General features: G+C 43.5%; 1 protein-coding gene across 7 annotated transcripts in view; it reads left to right on the top strand.

Moving 5' to 3' along the window:
- The window catches only part of DNAH8 (dynein axonemal heavy chain 8), a 10,041,960-nt gene that overhangs the window by 5,834,150 nt on the left and 4,189,314 nt on the right, over positions 1-18,496 (top strand). For all 7 annotated transcript variants that reach the window (XM_078647354.1, XM_078647353.1, XM_078647356.1 and 4 more), the window contains one exon: positions 5,239-5,400. In XM_078647354.1, coding sequence (XP_078503480.1) covers positions 5,239-5,400 — 162 coding nt within the window. The remainder of the gene's footprint in view (positions 1-5,238; positions 5,401-18,496) is intronic.

Raw genomic sequence — 18,496 nt, 5'->3', positions numbered from 1 at the left:
TTCTTGGGTGAAAGCTGAGTGAGCTGCCATTATGGCGGCTACCACAAGTTCTGGTACCAGTAATTTCTTTTGCAAAACAAGAGAAAAAAAGTAAAAATTGCCTTTTTTTAGTACTCTCTGACTATGTATGTAGTAATGAGTCCACCTATAGTGCTGCTTGTGGAATTCCTGAAACTCACAGTGTCACAGGCTTACAAAGACGGCGGAAAGATACATGCCAAAATGTTATACTGTGTTTGCTACTTGCTGGTGTTACTGAGTGTCAACCTTCCTTTGAATTATTTTGACTTTATGTTAAAGACTATTGGCTACAGTATTTTTCTTTCTTTCTTCATAGAGGCTACTCCCAAAAAGCTCACCCGTAAGGAGATGGCTGTCCGGGCCAGGGCCCGTAAGCTGGAGGCTATTTGTGCTGAGTATCGGTGGTTGTGGGCTCGGGAGCATGAGGAGACATCAACATCTACATCTTCCTCCACTGCCCCCGGGTCCACCAGCCAGAAGCCTCCAGCCAAACGGAGCCGTGGCCCGACAGCCTCCCGCCGCCGCTGCACAGCAGCAACAACATCAGCTCCCCCCCCAGATCCTGGATGGTTCGTGTGCGCCGGCTACGGAGAAGAGTGGACTACCTGGAGCGGTTGGCCAAAAAACATCAGCACCAGCTCCGGGACCTCCGCAAAGAGCAGCGGGACATGCTGCAACAGCTTGCCAAACTACGCCACCGGAGGAAGTGACTGTCCTTTGCCCCTTTTTTAAAGACTGTTGGGGGGGTGGGAATTGGGTGTTTGGGAAAGGGGACTTTTGGACTTTTTGACATTGGTTGGGTTAGGGAGGGGGGGTGAGTTCGGGTAATTTATTTTATTGTTGTGCTGAAAACAACACGAATATATATTTCTTAATATTTATTTTTCTTACAAAAACACAGTATACACGTTCATATATTATTTTGTGTGGGGGTTGGCGGTGGTTACTGGACGTCTGTTTTCTTCCAACTTACCAGCATGAATGAAACATCTAGTCCTGAAATGTACCAAAATTCAAGTAACCGAGTTAGTAAATTTAGTAGCCCTACTACTGTACTTTACTAGTAGTACTGTCAGTCTCTGCTCTCCTCCCAACTTAGTCCTCCTAGCCCATTATTCTACTACCTCTCCAATATGCTTATCTTACCTGCGATTTGTGTTTGAGAATCGGGGTAGCCCCAGGGCTGGCTGAATTGCAAATGGTGATTAAGGTTGGTTGTTGACTTGAATCCTCGAAGGATGCAATATCATTGTTGTGCTGGTAGCAGTAGTGGCAGTATCACCATATGAAAAAAAGAGGAAATTAAACATTGAGTGGCCTGAGCGTAGCATTAGAAACAGTACAATAGATAGTACGGTACAGAACAGTGCCCTAAATTATAGCCTAAGCAGTGCCAACGTAAGGTAAGGATTAAGCATTTGATTGTTCACGTTGTGTAGGAGGAGGATGTTCTTATCAATTCACGATGGCGCACATGAACTTCGGATTGCTTTGACCTTATCCTCCCCAGCAAGTGTGTGGAATTTATTGTTGTTGTCAGTCACACCTCAATGAAATACCACACAGCCCGGGGGAAGAGGGTTAGGGTTTGAAAATTGGATGGGAATGGGGTTATTTGGGAAAGTTTGGTAGAGAGGAAAAAAAACACAGCATGGACAGTCAATCAACAAATGAAGAGAAACAAATCTTTGGATTTGAATATATTGATAAATCTTTAAAGGGACATAAAGGAAGTGCACTACTGCATGCCAGAAGTTGTTTACTAAATGGATGGTTAGGTTACTGAAAAGTAGTACTACTACGTACTGCAACTTACTAGTAACTACTAAGAAACAAGTTGACAGTACAGGGCTGCAGTCATTACGCAATTTCACTTGCCTCTCTGCCCTCAGAGAGAATAAACACTTAGAACATTAAATTAGTGTTAAACATAGCAAAGACGTATCAAATAGCTGGAGGGTTGAATTTGAAGCAGAGATCAAACAAACGCACAGTCACACTCGTAGAAGTAAGTTCAAGTTCACAAGAATATCATTTAAAAGATAAGGAGAATTTTGGATACTGTTACTGTTTTTTGTAGTTGTCCCGTTGAATTTGTGAAGTTGATGCATCCAGCCATTCCTCTTATTCGCGGTACTCCTTCATTCCATCGGATGCTCCGTCGATCAATCTTGGTGACCAGACACACTGTCCACTGCCTGCCTGATGCGGATTTGCGGATCGCTAATTGTAAGCCTGAGTAGTACATCGATGGCACAGGGTAAAAGCCTGCCTGTAATTGATGATGGAAAAACACAACAGTAAGTGATAAATACACCTCGGAGAAAAAAATATATAAGACACGCTGTGTAGTGCAAAAATTATACTTTCACTTTCAGAGATGACAATCCCCAAAATCTAGAAGACCCCACATTACCCTCCCAAAAACGTGCAGAATACTGCTGCTACCGCACAGAGGCCTAATTTCAAATCGTGCCAAAACGCACTCAGAAAGTATGCCCAAAACCCCCCTTTCCCACCATGGATTTTCTTCAAACCACTTGCAATCAAAATTAGACATTCCAACAAGTGTTCCAAGACCCCACCCAGTCGTAAAAATCTAGGACACCCCCAAACACATGCAATACAATACTGCTAACACTAACGTGCCGTAAGTTAAGAATAGTGTCAAACGCTTTCTTTACCTAGGCCAAATCCCCCTTTCCCACCATGGATTTTCTTCAAACCACTTGCAACCAAAATTACACATTCCCACGAGTGCTCTAAGACCCCAGAACCCAGTTGCAAAAATCTAGAACACCCCCAAACACATGCATTACTGCTGCTAACCCTAACAAGCCCTAAGTTAAAAAAAGTGTCAAAACGCTTTTCAGCATGGATTTTCTCCAAACCACTTTTATCCGGTATTAGACCTCCCCAGCAATGCCCCCGGACCCGTCAACCCAGACGAAAACAAGTAGAAGACCCCCAAACAGCCAAAAAGCAAAAATACAAAAATGGGGACTTAGAAATTTTTAGCCACATTTCCAAAATCACTCCGTGCGTGCTCTACAGCTAGGCCCTAACTCCCCTTTGCCACCATGGATTTTCTTCAAACCATTTGCAATCAAAACTATCCATACCTAGTGTTGCTCCAAGCCCCCCCAACCCTTCCAAACACCAGAAACCCCCCCAAGCAGGCCCCCAAAGACAAGCAAGTGAGCAAAAACGCAAAAACTTTTTCACCTCCGATTTTCTCCAAACCACTTTTATCCGGTATTAGACCTTCCCAGCAATGCCCCAGACCCGTCAACCCAGGCGGAAACACGTAGAAGTAGCCCAGACAGATACGGCGGTGCCAGGCGCACAATTCAAGGGCCAAACCCAGGGACGCTGCAGCCCACTCAATCACTGGGCACCACCCGGCAATAAGCGCCCCAAGCACCTCACCGGTGCCAATTGTGACCCCGCAGGGTGTCAAAAAAGATGGATACAGACCCCAAACAGACGTTCACAGTCAACAGGGAGGTTTGCGACCCCGCAGGGTGTAAGCCAGACGGTTGGGGAACCCCACGGTCAGACTGCACCAACGCGCGCAAAAAACGCTCCCAAAAGGCGCCGAAACGCCTTCAAAAGCGCCTCCTGCCCACACCAGCGCAGAATGACAGCACGTGCCCGCTGGCGGTGAGAGGACGCCACCACACCTAAAATGGGCAAAAGTCGCGTGAGGATCACGCAAAAGCGTCCAGCGATTATAATAAGGGGCTCTGAAAGGAAACACAGGCAGCGCTACAGTAAAAACAGCAACACTGCCCTACAAGCCCCAAACTGAGGAGAGAGTAAGAAAAAAGCCACTTAACTTGCTGCTGAGCAGCGAAGAAAGAGGAAGAGGAACTAGCTGCAGAGCATGATGGGAGCTATCAGGAGTGCAGAGACTGACAAAGGACTGGCTCGTTTTTGTTGTTCTTTCTGATAGATACATCTGCGGTGTGGATTCCTCACCTTGTGAATATCCCCTTGCGTCAGCAACATTCGGAAATTCTTTTTTTCGTAGCCTCGCGCCGACGTGGACTACTGACGTCATAGAGACACGACCTCGCTCGCGACTCCGCTGACGTCACCGACGCCTATAATAGGCCCACGCCGGCGTGATGACATCAGTTCCCTTTTTTCCGCGTCGTCGACGCTAACGGTTATCGGGAATCTCTCTCTCCCTAATGTTCATGGGAAATGTGGTTTATATGGTCTTTCTTGCTGCTGTGAAAAGAATAAGGAGCGAAGGAAGAAGGCATAATCCGAAGCCTCCGGTCCTGCCACTGAATTACTGTGCCTGTTGTTCGACTGAGTTCTGAATTTCCACCCCACACTATCTCCCAAAGAAGCCTTTGACTAGTCACCCTCCTACCCTGAGAGTCAAATGCCAAAACTGTTTACTCAATGTAGTTTTCAGAGCTATAGTAGGGTGGACCTCAGGACACCACAAGCTAATGAACCTAATCACCATCGTTTTGACCCATTAGCTCTTGCTTGCCATTTAGACCTTCTAATGGGGTCTGACAGGCCAACAACTGCTTGAAATCTAAGATTATTTCTCCACCTGACACCTCACTACACAAAGTATTTGGGGGTGCAGGTACATTTTAAATATTGTTCGATCAAATGTTGGAGTGTCCACATTGGAATAATCTGAGGGCTGGATGGCTGCTGTCAATAATTGAAGGGAAATCCTTGGAGAATAAATACACTCACTTTTGCTATTGGAACAGATGGTAGCATGTTAGGAAACTTGTTCACAGTTTGAACTTGTGTTTTCAGGAACTTTTATTTTTTTTAATTACTTAAATTATGCAGCTTGTGTCTTTAAGTAAGAGGTTATGAACTTGCTATATTGCTTATATGTATGTATTTTATTTTTATTTGCTTGTAGAAGAAATTCAATAAAGGAATATTTTCACTAACCGACCATTATAATAGTTTACCAGTTCCCACATACATTTTGCTGTTGCTGGGTAGCTGGGACTAACTTGAGGTCACCTTCATGACTTGTGACACCTTGTGCCACTTATGTTTTTTAAGAAAACAGCACTTCCCAGTAAAATGAAAACATACAACTCTTACAATGTTCAGTGATGATGGATACATGGGCAGGGTTTGCCACCTATGACTTTGACTTGATGTAATGGTTTTATTACTTGTTAACTTTAAAGGAGTAAACGTGCTTATATTTTACTTTTTCAGGTAGATGAAGATGAACCTCTGTTTCTTAGTTTGATTAACGACCTCTTTCCAGGGATTCAACTAGACAGTAGTACATATGTTGAGCTTCAGGCTGCTGTTGCCAATCAGGTTGAATTGGCAGGGCTGGTTAACCATCCACCATGGAATCTGAAACTCGTACAGGTATGTTATATTCTGTGAACATTTCACAGCATGCATTTCTTTCTTCCGTATTACTTTATATTACTGAGCAATGTTTTGCATTCAGTACCTTTTTTTGCAGAACATGGTAGATGCTGGTAATATTGCTTGAAGCGTTTTAGTAGCTCCTTCCTCATTTAAATGCCATGAATAAAAGTTGTGCTGCTGCATTCAAGGTTGTCTTTTTTCGATAGAAACATCTTTAAATATTTAGATATCTAGCAATCTCTATCACACGGAAAATAAAATGATGAATTAGGCATAACTATACAACCATAAGTTATACACGATATGAAACCTCCAAAGAAAGATTTATTTTACTTCCCTTGAATCACTAGCATTGCTAATGATCCATACAGGTAACATTATAAATGATTAGCATAAGTGGAACATCTATTAACTTAAAGGAATACTGATATGCTTAGCAATTGGAGAAAAGAACCACCTCTAGAGATATTAAAGGTACCACAAATTTCAAAGAGTGGAAATGGCAAGAGAGGCACGCTGCAGTGATTTATCACAAGCACTCCACTGTCACCATTAGTAAATAATTGTCTCTTGACACTTGCTTCATTGCATGGAAAATGCGCCTTTATTTGGAAGCAAGCAGAGCTCACAATAACACAACCTTCAGCTAAGCTGCACATATAAGGATCCTTAAGGATGCACTAAAACGAACTCTAACCCATCCCTAATATTGCCCTTCTCAAGTGTCTAACCGCCATCCTTTTCTTTAATGTCAAGCCCCACCCAAATTATTTTACTTTAAACACTCCTCTCCCTCTGACAGAATCCCCAACACATTTCCTTTCCAGCCTGCCTGCCCCAGGCCCTGGCTATCTCTGTTTCTTGCTTGTGGCTGGTAAGTAAGTTTATTTCAGTTAATTAAAACCATACTTAGTACAATGAGTGAAAATTGCACTTAAGAAAAAGTGAAAGGCTAAATTTACCATGACAACAAGAATCAAGAGGTCATTTAAATAGCCCACATAGAGGGGAACATGGTAGTTAAGAAATGTGGATTCACTAAGAGTTCACTTATGATACGGATGAAAACATTATTCATTATCCTTGATTTTTTTATCAGAACCATAAAAACCAGATAACAGCATATTGAATGAAACTTCTGTAGGCCCACCCTTGTTTGGTTTAAAAACACCGCGTCATCTGAGTAAAGTAAAGAAGTGACAGTATGAGAGCTCAGTTTGGGTGGGTAATATCAGCTGGATCCAGCAGATGGTTCAAGTCTGGTTTGTAGAGGTTGAGCAAAAGCTAAACTAATATGCATCCTTGCTTCAAACCTGCAGACAGCTATTGATTAGCTCCTATTTTCACTCTTACCCAGGTTGATATATAAAGAAGCTGTGTCACCCACATAAGGTGGTCTGGGAAAATCGATGCTTTAGTAATATTTGAATTACACGATCAAAAGTGGGACTAAGATTGAAGCAACAGGTGTGTAAAGGAAGTTTCTTTGCCGTTGATAGTTCAAATAACATGGCAAGGCTGACCATGTTATTGGTGGTGCTTGCTGATGAAATAAATCTGGATTGATTGAAAGGCATTCAATTCAAATTGGTTGTGCATGGCTCCAAACCACTCAGCAGTTTTACAAAATATTTATCCTCTTTGTCTAAGAGAGCCTGTATCTGAAAGTGGCCCCTTTTTTATAGATTAGGTGTAGAATTGATCCATACTAAGATGTAGCATCTATTGGCCTGTTGGGGGGCCAGCATATGTCTTTCTGGATGCTTCCCCTTTCCACTTACATGTGTTAATAATGAAGACTGTGGGCTAGATGTAGGTAGCCTAATACCAGTCGGTAACGGCCGAAATTACTGAATTTCGGCCATTACCGACCGGTATTAGGCTTTTCAGATGTAGGGGCCTAATGTAAGGATTCGGTAATTTACCGAATCGGTAATTTAAGGAATCTGTAAATTACCGAATTCTTAAATACCGTTTCGGTCAATTAAAGAGTCCTTAATGTAGGGAGCACTCAAATGAGTGCTTTTCCCATTTTAGGATTCGTTATTTACCACCAACTACAAGTTGGTGGTAAATATCGAAAACCCCAAAAGAAGCAATTTTTTGCAAATTATAACAGTGCCCTTAGGGCATGTATGTCTGCCACATGTGCACCCATACACTATTCAGGGGTGCAACAGGGTGTCAAAGTGACACCCTGCCACCCTTCAATGTGTTCCCCAATTTACCGGATCGGTATTTACCGATTTGGTAATTCCTATTAATTCCTATAGGCCTCCAGGCCCATAGGAAAGAATGAGAATTACCGAATCGGTAAATACCGATTCGGTACCGATTCGGTAATATTTACCGAATGAATACCTACATCCCATTTACCGATTCTAAAATACCGAATTGGTAAAATTCGGTATTTTAGAATCAGTAAATTTGGATTACCTACATCTGGCCCTGTATCTCTTACCAAGTGGTAACTGTGGGAACCTGGCTTTTCATGTAGTGTACCAAATGTAGGGTTACACCATGCAAATAGTCCAGACGACCCTTGGTGATTACAGGGTTTACATTAATAATCCCAACTGCTCTAATTATGGTATTGTGTCGAGCACTTTAGGCTTATCAGAGGGTAGTCTTAAGCATTTGTTGTACACATGGAGTAAATAAATGAGGATCACACTCAAGAAGAAACTTGAGACCAATTCAGAAAAACAACACATCTTTTTATATAATTCGAGGCACCAAGATCTTCGGGATCAGATAAGTACTTTATAAGTTATGGATTTTTACAGATAAAACAGTAGAAAATTACAGCTGTCTGAATTGAGGCATGCACCTCAAACACAGTAATGCTATCCTATAGGAAGAAAAGACATGTACATGTACATGTTGAAGTTGTTTGATTGTCCCCTACTGTTTTTGGTGGATATGCAGCTTGGGCCGGTGGAATTGTCAAGGTTCCAGCATCAAGGAAGAGTTTGGCGCCAAGTAGTGGTACACCCTCTGTTCTTGGGACGTTAAGGGGAGAGTAAGGTACTAGCAAAGGGCTTCCTACCCCTGGGGTGACTACACCCCCTATGTGACCACTTCCTGTGGAGAGAAGGGATAAACCCGACCCAGAGTTCTTAGTTTCACCAAAGCAGACACGCCTACTTACTGGCTAATTTTCCCACCTGGTCTGGTGACAAATGGGCTCCAGGGCAGGTGGTGGTACTCCCCAAGTCCAGAAAAAACTAAGGTCGCTTATTAAAGGCGGCAGAGGCTTTGAAGCCTCTGGCCATGGTATGCTTATTTACTAGCCATCCTGCTGGAGGAGGTGTGATCAACTTCCTCCGGAGCAGGCATTGTAAAACTCCATCACATTATGAGGAGTTCTACAAGCGAGTGGAGTTACTCGCCACACCTGTTCGTGTGACATATTAAGTTTTCTTCAATACAAAGTGCATTCTCATACCCCGATTCACGCGTGAATGGCAACGTGAGGTTTTCATGGGCACAGCCATCTTGTTTTTGCTCTTTGTATGGAGCTGGGACAATTTTTTCAATCTTTTTTTAATATTTATTTTCTTTCTTTAATTTTTCCAATCTTCCTTTAATTTCTTTAGTCCCCCCATCTAACCTAACCTATAAAACCATTTTTATTTGTTTATATTACTGTGTGTCTTTGTGTATTTAATGTTTTCTGTAATTATTTGAGTGATTTTATGTGACTTTTGTACTTTTTTCATTTTTCGCTTTACTTCCCTGTTTTTATCTACCTACCTTGATTCTTTTCTTCCTTTTTCTTGTTTCTATCTCCCCCCTACCCAGCACCATTACAGAGTAGGGGAGTGGCGGCAGCAGGCCCCCGAACAACCGGCAGCACCAGCTGCCTACCTTTCGGTGGGAGGCGCCCTGAAGGGGTGCAGCCGTGCCATATTTCAGAGGTGGAAGTGGTTACACTAGTTTTTATGTACAGTGCCACCTCCCCTCCACGGTGGAAGCAGGTGGCAGGTCTGGCAGTGATTATGGCCTCCGGGAGCATTGGCTGCACTAGGAGAGAGTGCGCTGGGCTGGGCGCCACCACTCTGGGGTCTGGCACATCCAACAACAGCCTACGCATCAGTGGGCCGACATTCTGGACATGGAACAGAACCTGCTCGACCTGCTGGGCATGGAGGATGGGGGCTCCATGAGTATTCATTATTTTTTGTTGTGTTCTATGCTAATATTTTTCCCCAAATAGCAAGCATGCTGCTCACACTCTGAGGTAAGTTAAGTTTATGTTACAAATATTATGTGATCATCATCTAGCCAGGTGCTTGGCGCTACCTAATCCTACTTGTTGGCACCCACTTGGGCTGATTATTTAAAACGTCATACAGAGAATCCTCTGTCCTCTCACTAATATAATGGTAGTTATCAGTAAAAATGAGCTTGTTTTCCCCCACTGTTAGAACTGAGAGTCTCTAGTTGGCAATGGTTTGCACCTATATCCAAATAGGGACACTTGCTTCTAGTCAGGGTAAGGGGGATACACTCCTAGAATAACTCCTGCTCCACCCTTTGGTAGCTTGGCACGAATAGGAAGGCTTATCTCAGAGGCAGTGTGTAAAGCATTTGTGAACAAATACAGTAATACAGTGAAAACACTACAGATGGACACTATACAGGTTTTATAAAAAAAAACATTCTTTATACAGACTTAACACAAGACCCAAACAACAAAAATCCACAATACAGTATTAGGAAAATGACTTTAAAATGATAAAAATAGCTTGGTTCAAAGATGATGGTAAATGCAACACGTTTCTCACAAAGTACCATTGGATGTGTAACACAAGATAAACAAAAGGTTCACAGGGAAAGTGATTCGTCAGTTCCTTGCTTCGGGGGACGCTATGCGTTGGTTCCTCAATGCTTGGGCAAAGTTGGTGGTGCATCTGTTCCTTACTGGAGAGGAGGTGATGCGTCAATCTCATAGTGTGCTCCGGTTGCGATACGACAAGATGGCGCCTCGATGTGATGCGACGATGTGAAGACGAGGTGTGCTTCTTTTTTTAAGGAATTGCCTGCTGCTGTGTGAGCTCCCCACACTGAAGGCTGTAGCTTGCACTCTTGGCCTGGTGTTAGAGTGGCGGGCTTCCGCCTCCTCCTCTTTTTTTCTTCTCCACTATATTGGTGCATCTCCTTTTCCAGTGCTGGTGAGGCTCTGTTGAATTCTTCCCAAACCATGGAGCCTTCTGCAGATCTACGTTTACTCTTAGCGCTTTTCTCTTGACAATTTTATCACCATTTGTGTCAAGTGAAATATTTATTACAGTTTTTTCAGAAGAATATTATGTCAAAGATAGCAGCTCTTTTCACAAAGGGCCCTTCAGTGGCAGAAAGTAAGCTTCATCTGATTCCCTCAATATTTGTGTGGTGTGTCTATCTACCCATCACTTCACAAAAGGTTGTGACATTTGTAGTAAAACGTTGAAAAGGACACTTAAAGATAAAGAAGTCATCATACTTCATGGAAGAATGGAAGATTTGAAAGCAGACAATGAAAGGAGAAAAAGGAGAAGTTTAGAGGGGTCTCCCTCTCTTTATGCTTCTGAGAAAAGGCACAAAACGGATAAAGACTCACTTAAGAGGAAATCTAAATCAGAGAAATCTCATTCTCAACATCGCCACCATCACCATCTTGTGTCGACGTCAAAGCATTTGACGTCAGCGCTGAAAAGTTGCTAGCGTAGTGCTCACCTGCAAAGGACGGCTCGATGGAACATCACCACTGTTCAACATCCTTATCAACTGTAACACCAACCTCAATGCCGAAAACTGGTATGGCAACGCTGTCATTCTCCTTTTTAGCATCGGCATCGACTGCAAGACCTTGATCGATCCCATGATCTCACTGATCGATTTCACGTTCTCATCATTCGCCGTCACACCATTTGATGTCAAGATCACACCACTCTTTGATGTCGAAATACTCTACTTTAAATAGGCATGCCTCTCCTTCAAGATCTCCAGTGCTGTCTAAGACACAGCATACAACATTGAACATCCTTCTTTTGAAGTCGAACATCATTCAAATGGAGATCTCTTTGTCCTCTTCTCACTTCTCTCGTTCACCCCAGCAAATGGATTCCTCCTCACCGGAGCATGATACAGATCTTCCACCAATACATCCTGTTATCCCTCCTTCTGATCCTCTGCAGATCCCTTCAAAACCTCTTAACAGTTCTCCTGTAAAACAGCACTCAAGAGCTACTTCAATGTCACCTATCCGCAAATAGAAAGCTCCTTCACCTATAAAATTGCCCAGGAGACCTAGAGCTCCCAGTCCCCCACTTTTACCTTCAACTTCATCGCAAACAGGATCTCCAAATTCCTCTTCTTCATATACACCAACGTCTCTGCCTCACTCTCCATCTGGATCGTCTCCTGTTGATGATTTTGTCACTTCTCAGGACGCTCTTGCCAGAGGACCTTCTAAGATCAACATACAAGTTGATACCCCCAACAATCAGTATCAGTCATACTGGAAACTCCGCAACTTGGAGCTATACCAAGGCCTCTTCTACCTCTCCTTCCATGCCTCATGGAAAACGTGCAGGAAAAAATCCTGACCCCAGCTACAGTGAAATGTGCAACTCCAAGACTATTAAAGACATACAAGCCTCCTACTCGGGAGCCAGACTTCCTCAAAGCTGATCCTAAACCCAGACTCTGTGATTGTCACAGCTGTTTGCTGAAAACATGCCTCTGCTCCGGAATACCATGGCTCCATCTGACTGAGATAGCAAACAAATGGTTGCAATTGGAAAGACGTTATGTGGTACAGCATCTACACATTTATGTAATGGCAATTCAGCAGCACGTTTATGCAGATATCATAGGCGTTTCAATCAATCAGGCGTTTGTTGAGTGCAACTAAATACCCATAAGGGTCTGGGGGTGGGGGAGGTGTAGGTTTCAGTCCATCAAGGAGGGGGCCTGTTGAAGAGCTAGGTTTTGAGGTTTCTTTCGAAAATGGGGAGTAATGTTGTTTGTCTGAGGTGGAGCGGAAGGGCGTTCTAGGCTCCGGCAGCAAGGAAGGAGGAGCGGCCTCCTGATCTGGTCTTTCTGGTGTGGGGGACCACGGCGTAGGAGAGCTGGGTTGATCTTAGGGTTCTTTGGCGCGCGTGGAATTTGAGTTTGCTGTTCAGGTATGCTGGTCCGGTGTTGTGGAGGGCCTTGTGTGCGTGGGTGAGCATCTTTAAGGTGACTCTAGCCTCGAGGGGGAGCCAGTGGAGTGTGCGCAAGTGCTGGGAGATATAGCAGTGTCTTGGCAGGTTGAGAACCAGTCTTGCAGCTGCGTTCTGGATGTTCTGTAGCTAGCGGGTGAGGTTTTTGTTTATTCTGGCATAGAGTGCGTTGCCGTAGTCGAGTCTGCTGGTAACCCGGCCGTGAGTGACATTCTTTCTGTGCTCGAAGGGGATTCATTTGAAGGTATATCGTAGGAGGCAGAAGGTGTGGAAGCAGGAGGACAAGACAGAGTTGATCTGGCGGTGCATTTTGAGCTGGGAGTCCAGGATGATTCCCAGGTTGCATACATGGTCCATGGGATTGGCCGGGCTTCTGAGGGCGGGGGGCCACCAGGTGTCTTTCCAGGCATTGGGGTTTGGGCCCATGATGAGTACTTCTGTTTTGTTGATGTTTAGTTGTAGGCAGCTGTTTTTCTTCCGATTGGCGACGGCTTCCATGCCTTCTTGAAAGTTGTAACACTAACACCACCACTGGGTCTGGGCACCCAACAGCACAGCTTTCCACAAGCTACTTATAAACAGAACAGAGTGCACGTGCTGCTATCGATTCTCTTTTGCCTGAATGCTTTTGGCTAAAACATCTGAAATGAAACCAATGTTTTATGTGCAAATAGTCACTTTTTATTTTAGTTTTCTTGCGTCAATTATTTAATTTTTGACTTTTTTGAAAATTATTTCAAACAACGTTTTCGTTTTTACGACCTTATGTACAACACAACAAATATTTACAATATTTACTGACAATTTTTCATCATTCAGACGACAAACATACCTCTTCCATACAATGCACTATATACAACACTTAAATCCCAAACAAACAAAGAAGAAAATATAACAATTATTTTCAGTTGAAACAATTAATTATTGCAACAAAGCCATATACAATTTATACAAAAGGATGAAAATTTGTACAATTTTTATGTCACTCTAGATTTTTTGGCTTTTCCAGTCTTGAAAGTTGTGTCAGGTGTTGTTGGGTTCGTTGGATAGGGAGAGGATGAGTTGGGTGTCATCTGCATATGACACAATGTTGAGTCTATCGGTATGGACGATGGGGGCGAGCGGCGCCATGTAGACGTTGAAGAGCATATGGCTGAGGTAGAACCCCTGGGGGACTCAGCAGGTGGTTGGTGTAGGATCTGAGAGGAAAGGGGGAGTCTGACCCGATGCGTTCTGTCGGTGAGGAAGGAGCAGATCCAGTCAAGGTCCTAGTCCTGTATCCCTGTATTGTGGAGTCTGCGTATTAGGGTGCAGTGATAGACTGTGTTGAACGCCGCTGTGAGGTCGAGGAGGATAAGGGCTACTGTTTCTCCTTTGTCCAGTAGGGTGCGAATGTCATCTGTTGTGACAAGGAGGGCGGTTTCCGTACTGTGGTTTTTTCCTGAAGCCGGATTGGGAGGAGTCGAGGATGTTGTGCTCTTCGAATAATGTGGCTATTTAGCTTTGATGATTTGGCTCGATGATTTTCACTGGGAACGGGAGCAGGGAGATGGGTCTGTAGTTTTTGAGGTCGGTGGGGTCTGCCGAGGGTTTCTTCAGGAGGGGGTTGTTCTCGGCATGTTTCAAGTAGTCGGGGAATGAGGCGGTTTCCAGGGAGCGGTTGATGGTGTGGCGTAGCATGGGTGCGATGGTGTCGGCGGCTCTGTTGAGGATGTGGTGGGGGCAGGAGTCTGTGGGAGCCCCAGAGTGGATTGACTTCATTGTCTTCAGTGTGTCTTTGGTGGCGAGGGCTTTCCATTTGTCAAGCGCTGGCTTCAGTGTGTCGGGGTGGTTGGTGAGGGTTCAGTGTGTTGGTTGTCTTCGTCGAAGTTTTCATAGATGCTCTTGATTTTGTGGTAGAAGAAGGAGCTGAGTTTGTCACAGAGGTCTTGTGAGGGAGGGATGTCAGTAGACTCAGTGGTGGGTTGGGTCAACTCCTTGATGATGTTGAAGAGTTCTTTGCAGTTGTGCGTGTGTGTGGAGATTCTGTCTTCAGTCACTTTTTTCCTAGTTTTTCTGATGAGTTGGTGGTGCACGTTTGTGGTGGCTCTGAAGTTTTTGTGGGCTTCTGTGATTTGGTGTTCCTCAAGGCCTTTTCGAGGCAGCGGCAAGTGCATCTGGACTCTCAAAGTTTGATGGTAAACCATCTGGCTTTCCTGGCATGGGTGTTTTCCTGGCATGGGCTTTACAAGTATACTACATTTTTGTTTTTCTTGAGGGTGGACATGGTGTTGGCGCTGTCGGAGATCCATCTGTGCAGGGTTCGGACTGCGGTGTTGGGGGTCGTCGTTTTCCATGAAGGTTGGGGTGAAGTTGCTGCGTGAGGAGGTGAGCTGGTCGTTGGTGATTCTGGTCCAGATTCTTCTTGGGGGCAGGTGCTGGTGTCTGTGGATGGTGGGTGTTCTGAAGGTAAAGTGGACGCATCGATGGTCAGTCTATGGGAGTTTGGTGGTGTGGCTGAAGGTGATAGAGTTTCCTGTTGTGAAGAGGGGGTCGAGGGTGTGTCTTGCTCAGTGCGTTGATTCAGTCACGATCTGGCGGAGTCCAATCTTGTGGAGGTTGTCCAGGAGGGATGTGGTGTTGGGGTCCAGTTGGTTGTCGATGTGGAAGTTGAGATCTCCCAGCAGGGATTAGTTGGTGGATGCATAGGCATGCGTGGAGATGACGTCCGTGAAAGGTCCTTGAGGTCCAGGGGGTTGGTAGATGAGGGTTTCCTCGGATGGGGGTGGGAGGGTTGGCCAGTATCTCGAAGTGAAGGTGTTCCATCAGGTCCGTGGGCTCGTTGTGGAGTGTGCTCAGGCAGAGGGCGGATTTGTGGACGATGGCGATTCCTCCTCCTGGGCGGGTGGGGCGGTCCTTCCTGGAGATGTAATATCCCTGTGTAATGGCAAAGGCGATGTCCGGTCCCGAGGTGGTGTTGGTCCAGGTTTCGTTGAAGAACGCTATGTCAGGGGTGGTGCTGTCGAGGAGGTCCCAAATTTTGGTTGTGTGTTTGTGGAGGGATCGGACATTGAGGAGGATGCATTGCAGGGTCTTCGGGTCGGTTGTGTTCTTATAGCCGGGTTGTGCTGAGTTCTTGGTGGTGCTGTAGGTGTGCTGGCAGCGGCATAGGGAGATTTGGGAAGGACTGAAGTTGTTCATGTCTAATATACCAGATCACAGACAATATGATCATATAGAAATGATCAGAGGGGGCTCTCTAATTTCCAACCAATTCATTAGCACTGTGGTTGACTCTGTTGATCTGTCTGCTACTGCCTTTTGTCTTGGCATTTCTATAAGACGTATGTCTATGGCTATGACTTTCATCTTTAAAGCCAAAGCCAGACGCTCAACTGAGGATTGCTACTCTGCCTTTCTTCGAATCTTCCCTCTTTGGACAGCACACGGAAGAGGAAATGTTATGTATAAAACATGAAGGGGAAACGCTTAGGGCAGTGGGTTTAGAAAAACAGAAAAAATTCTTCAAACAATTCAAACCTAAATACAGAAGACATTTCGACCACATGGTTCAAACTCCTAAATGGCCTTACCAGTACTAACAGAGACAGCCTCAACAGTATTTTCAAAGCTAATATCAAAGATGAAGATCCTATCCACACAAACCCTCACAAACCAAGGAGTAAAGTTCTCAATCAAAATAATGAGGATTATATATACCCCCTCCACAGTTACCCACTCCGGTAAAGGGAGCGGTACAGTCTCATTGGAAAGAGTGGACAAAGATAACAACAGAAAAATGGGTCCTAAATATTATTCTGAATGGCTATGATCTACATTGCACCAGCGCACCACCACTAATCCCTTCAGAACAATCCACAATGGCCGGTTTACATGATCTCAAGCAAGAAACATCTATAATACTGCACAAGAAGGCTATAGAGATAGTCCCACTACATGAAAGGGACAAAGGAGTAGGCCTGGGTGGTAAATTCCGTTCCGCTCACGTAATTTGGGTAATGTAGCGTTTTGCGGAGAACGCAAAATTGCCCAAAATTCTGCGTTCCGCGACTTCGCGAAATTTTTTGCTGGTTCACATTCTCAAAAAGCGTGTTTGCGAGATATTCCCCCGAGCATGCAAACAGTGATTGCGAACAGGAAAAAAGCATTGCGAACAAGCAATTCTGCGTGTACGTGGAATTTCTGCGTGTTCGCAGAGATCTTTGACAATTTCGCTGAGATTTGCTTAACGCAATTCCGCAAATTCCGCCCACCCCTACAAAGGAGTCTATTTAAGGTACTTCTTGTTCAAGAAGAAAAATCACCTACACCAGTTTCAGCTAATCCTGGACCTCAGGTTCCTTAGCAAATTTATAAAGAGAGAGAAGTTCAGAATGCTTTCACTGCACCAAATGTTCCCACCCTTGAGGAAGAACTATTGTCTCAGCGCAGTAGATCTACTAAATCCATATTTTCATATTCCCATATTTTCGTGTCACAGACAGTTTCTCAGATTTCTAGCAGGCTCTCAACAGTACCAATAGGCGGTGCTACCCTTCAGAATCAACTCATTAAACAGGGGGTAACCCAAGTAATCCTATGGCATCTGGGTACGATACTAATGCAACAAAGAAGATGATGCCTAAGAATTGATATTGACAAGCTAAAGGATAGCGATCAATAAATTATCCCTTCCTACTCTATTTGCATGAAAAATCTATATCTTATTACCATCTAAGGCAACCAAAAATAGTTACAAGAGCAAACTTTTTTGTTTTATTTAGCTATTTCTTTCTCTCAAAAGTGAATATAGATACATTTTTCTTTTTTAAACAGATATATACAAACATATACAATACCAAGAGAAATATATAAACACACTATTTACATTTTTGACAAACTAACATATATTTTGTATCTATACATCTCATAGCCCTCTCATTTATCAAAACAAGGATGCTTCCAAAAATATTTTACAAAAAGGCATTCCTTCAAACGAAGATCACTCGAACACAAAGGAGCCTCAGAGGCTTATTACTTCAACCTCTATTTTTTATACTGCTTCTAGTTTAATTTTTATATTTTTGAATTTTTCAATGGAGTCTTCAAAATGAATGTTGACGCATTTCAGCCCTATTAGTCTCGGGCCTCATCAGGACTAGGGCTTTCACGGATCCATCTATAGGATCAAAAGAATCTTATATATATATATATTCACTGAAAAAACCATAGGTTTCAGGAGTTATATAGTTAGGAATTAACTTTTAAAAAACCTTTGAAATTCACTCAAAAAACTATAAGTTTTAGTGGTGTTATAGTTAGCTGGACATTTTACTCATACAAAACCATTGAAATTGCTCCTATATAGTTAGTTGTACTAACTATATTTCGCGCACCCGCAATCCACTGCTGATGATGTCACATATTAGATCATTCATGACATGGTCAGTGACATCACTGATGACATCTCAAATGACATCACTGATGACATCACTGATGACATCATCCAGTGAATGTGGTTTGCTTCGTTATTTAAATATGCATTATATATATAGCAATTTGCATTGAAGAATAAGTGGATATATATAAATAAATATTTGGATGGAAGATTTAGTAGCAGTGTAATTGACTGTTTACTTGACCAATTTATAATGTATCACTAAATATAGTGGATAGTGACTAAACTGTGTGAATATCTGTATCACTTTGTCAGTTGTTGTGTAAACTGATTCTACAGTTTGTTACTAGCTATGTGAAAGTCTATATTAGTTATTGATTAGTTAACTGAGTATTTGTATGGGAGTGTGAAAGTGTGTGTGGTTCGGTGGGGGGTGTGTGACTGTCCAAAGATGTGTGAATAGTTGATTCAGTAGATATATGAAGTTAAAACTACATGTTCT

Source organism: Lissotriton helveticus, chromosome 6 (genome assembly GCF_964261635.1).
Source record: "Lissotriton helveticus chromosome 6, aLisHel1.1, whole genome shotgun sequence".
Taxonomy (NCBI): Eukaryota; Metazoa; Chordata; class Amphibia; order Caudata; family Salamandridae; genus Lissotriton; species Lissotriton helveticus.
This window is presented reverse-complemented; position numbering and strand designations above follow the sequence as displayed.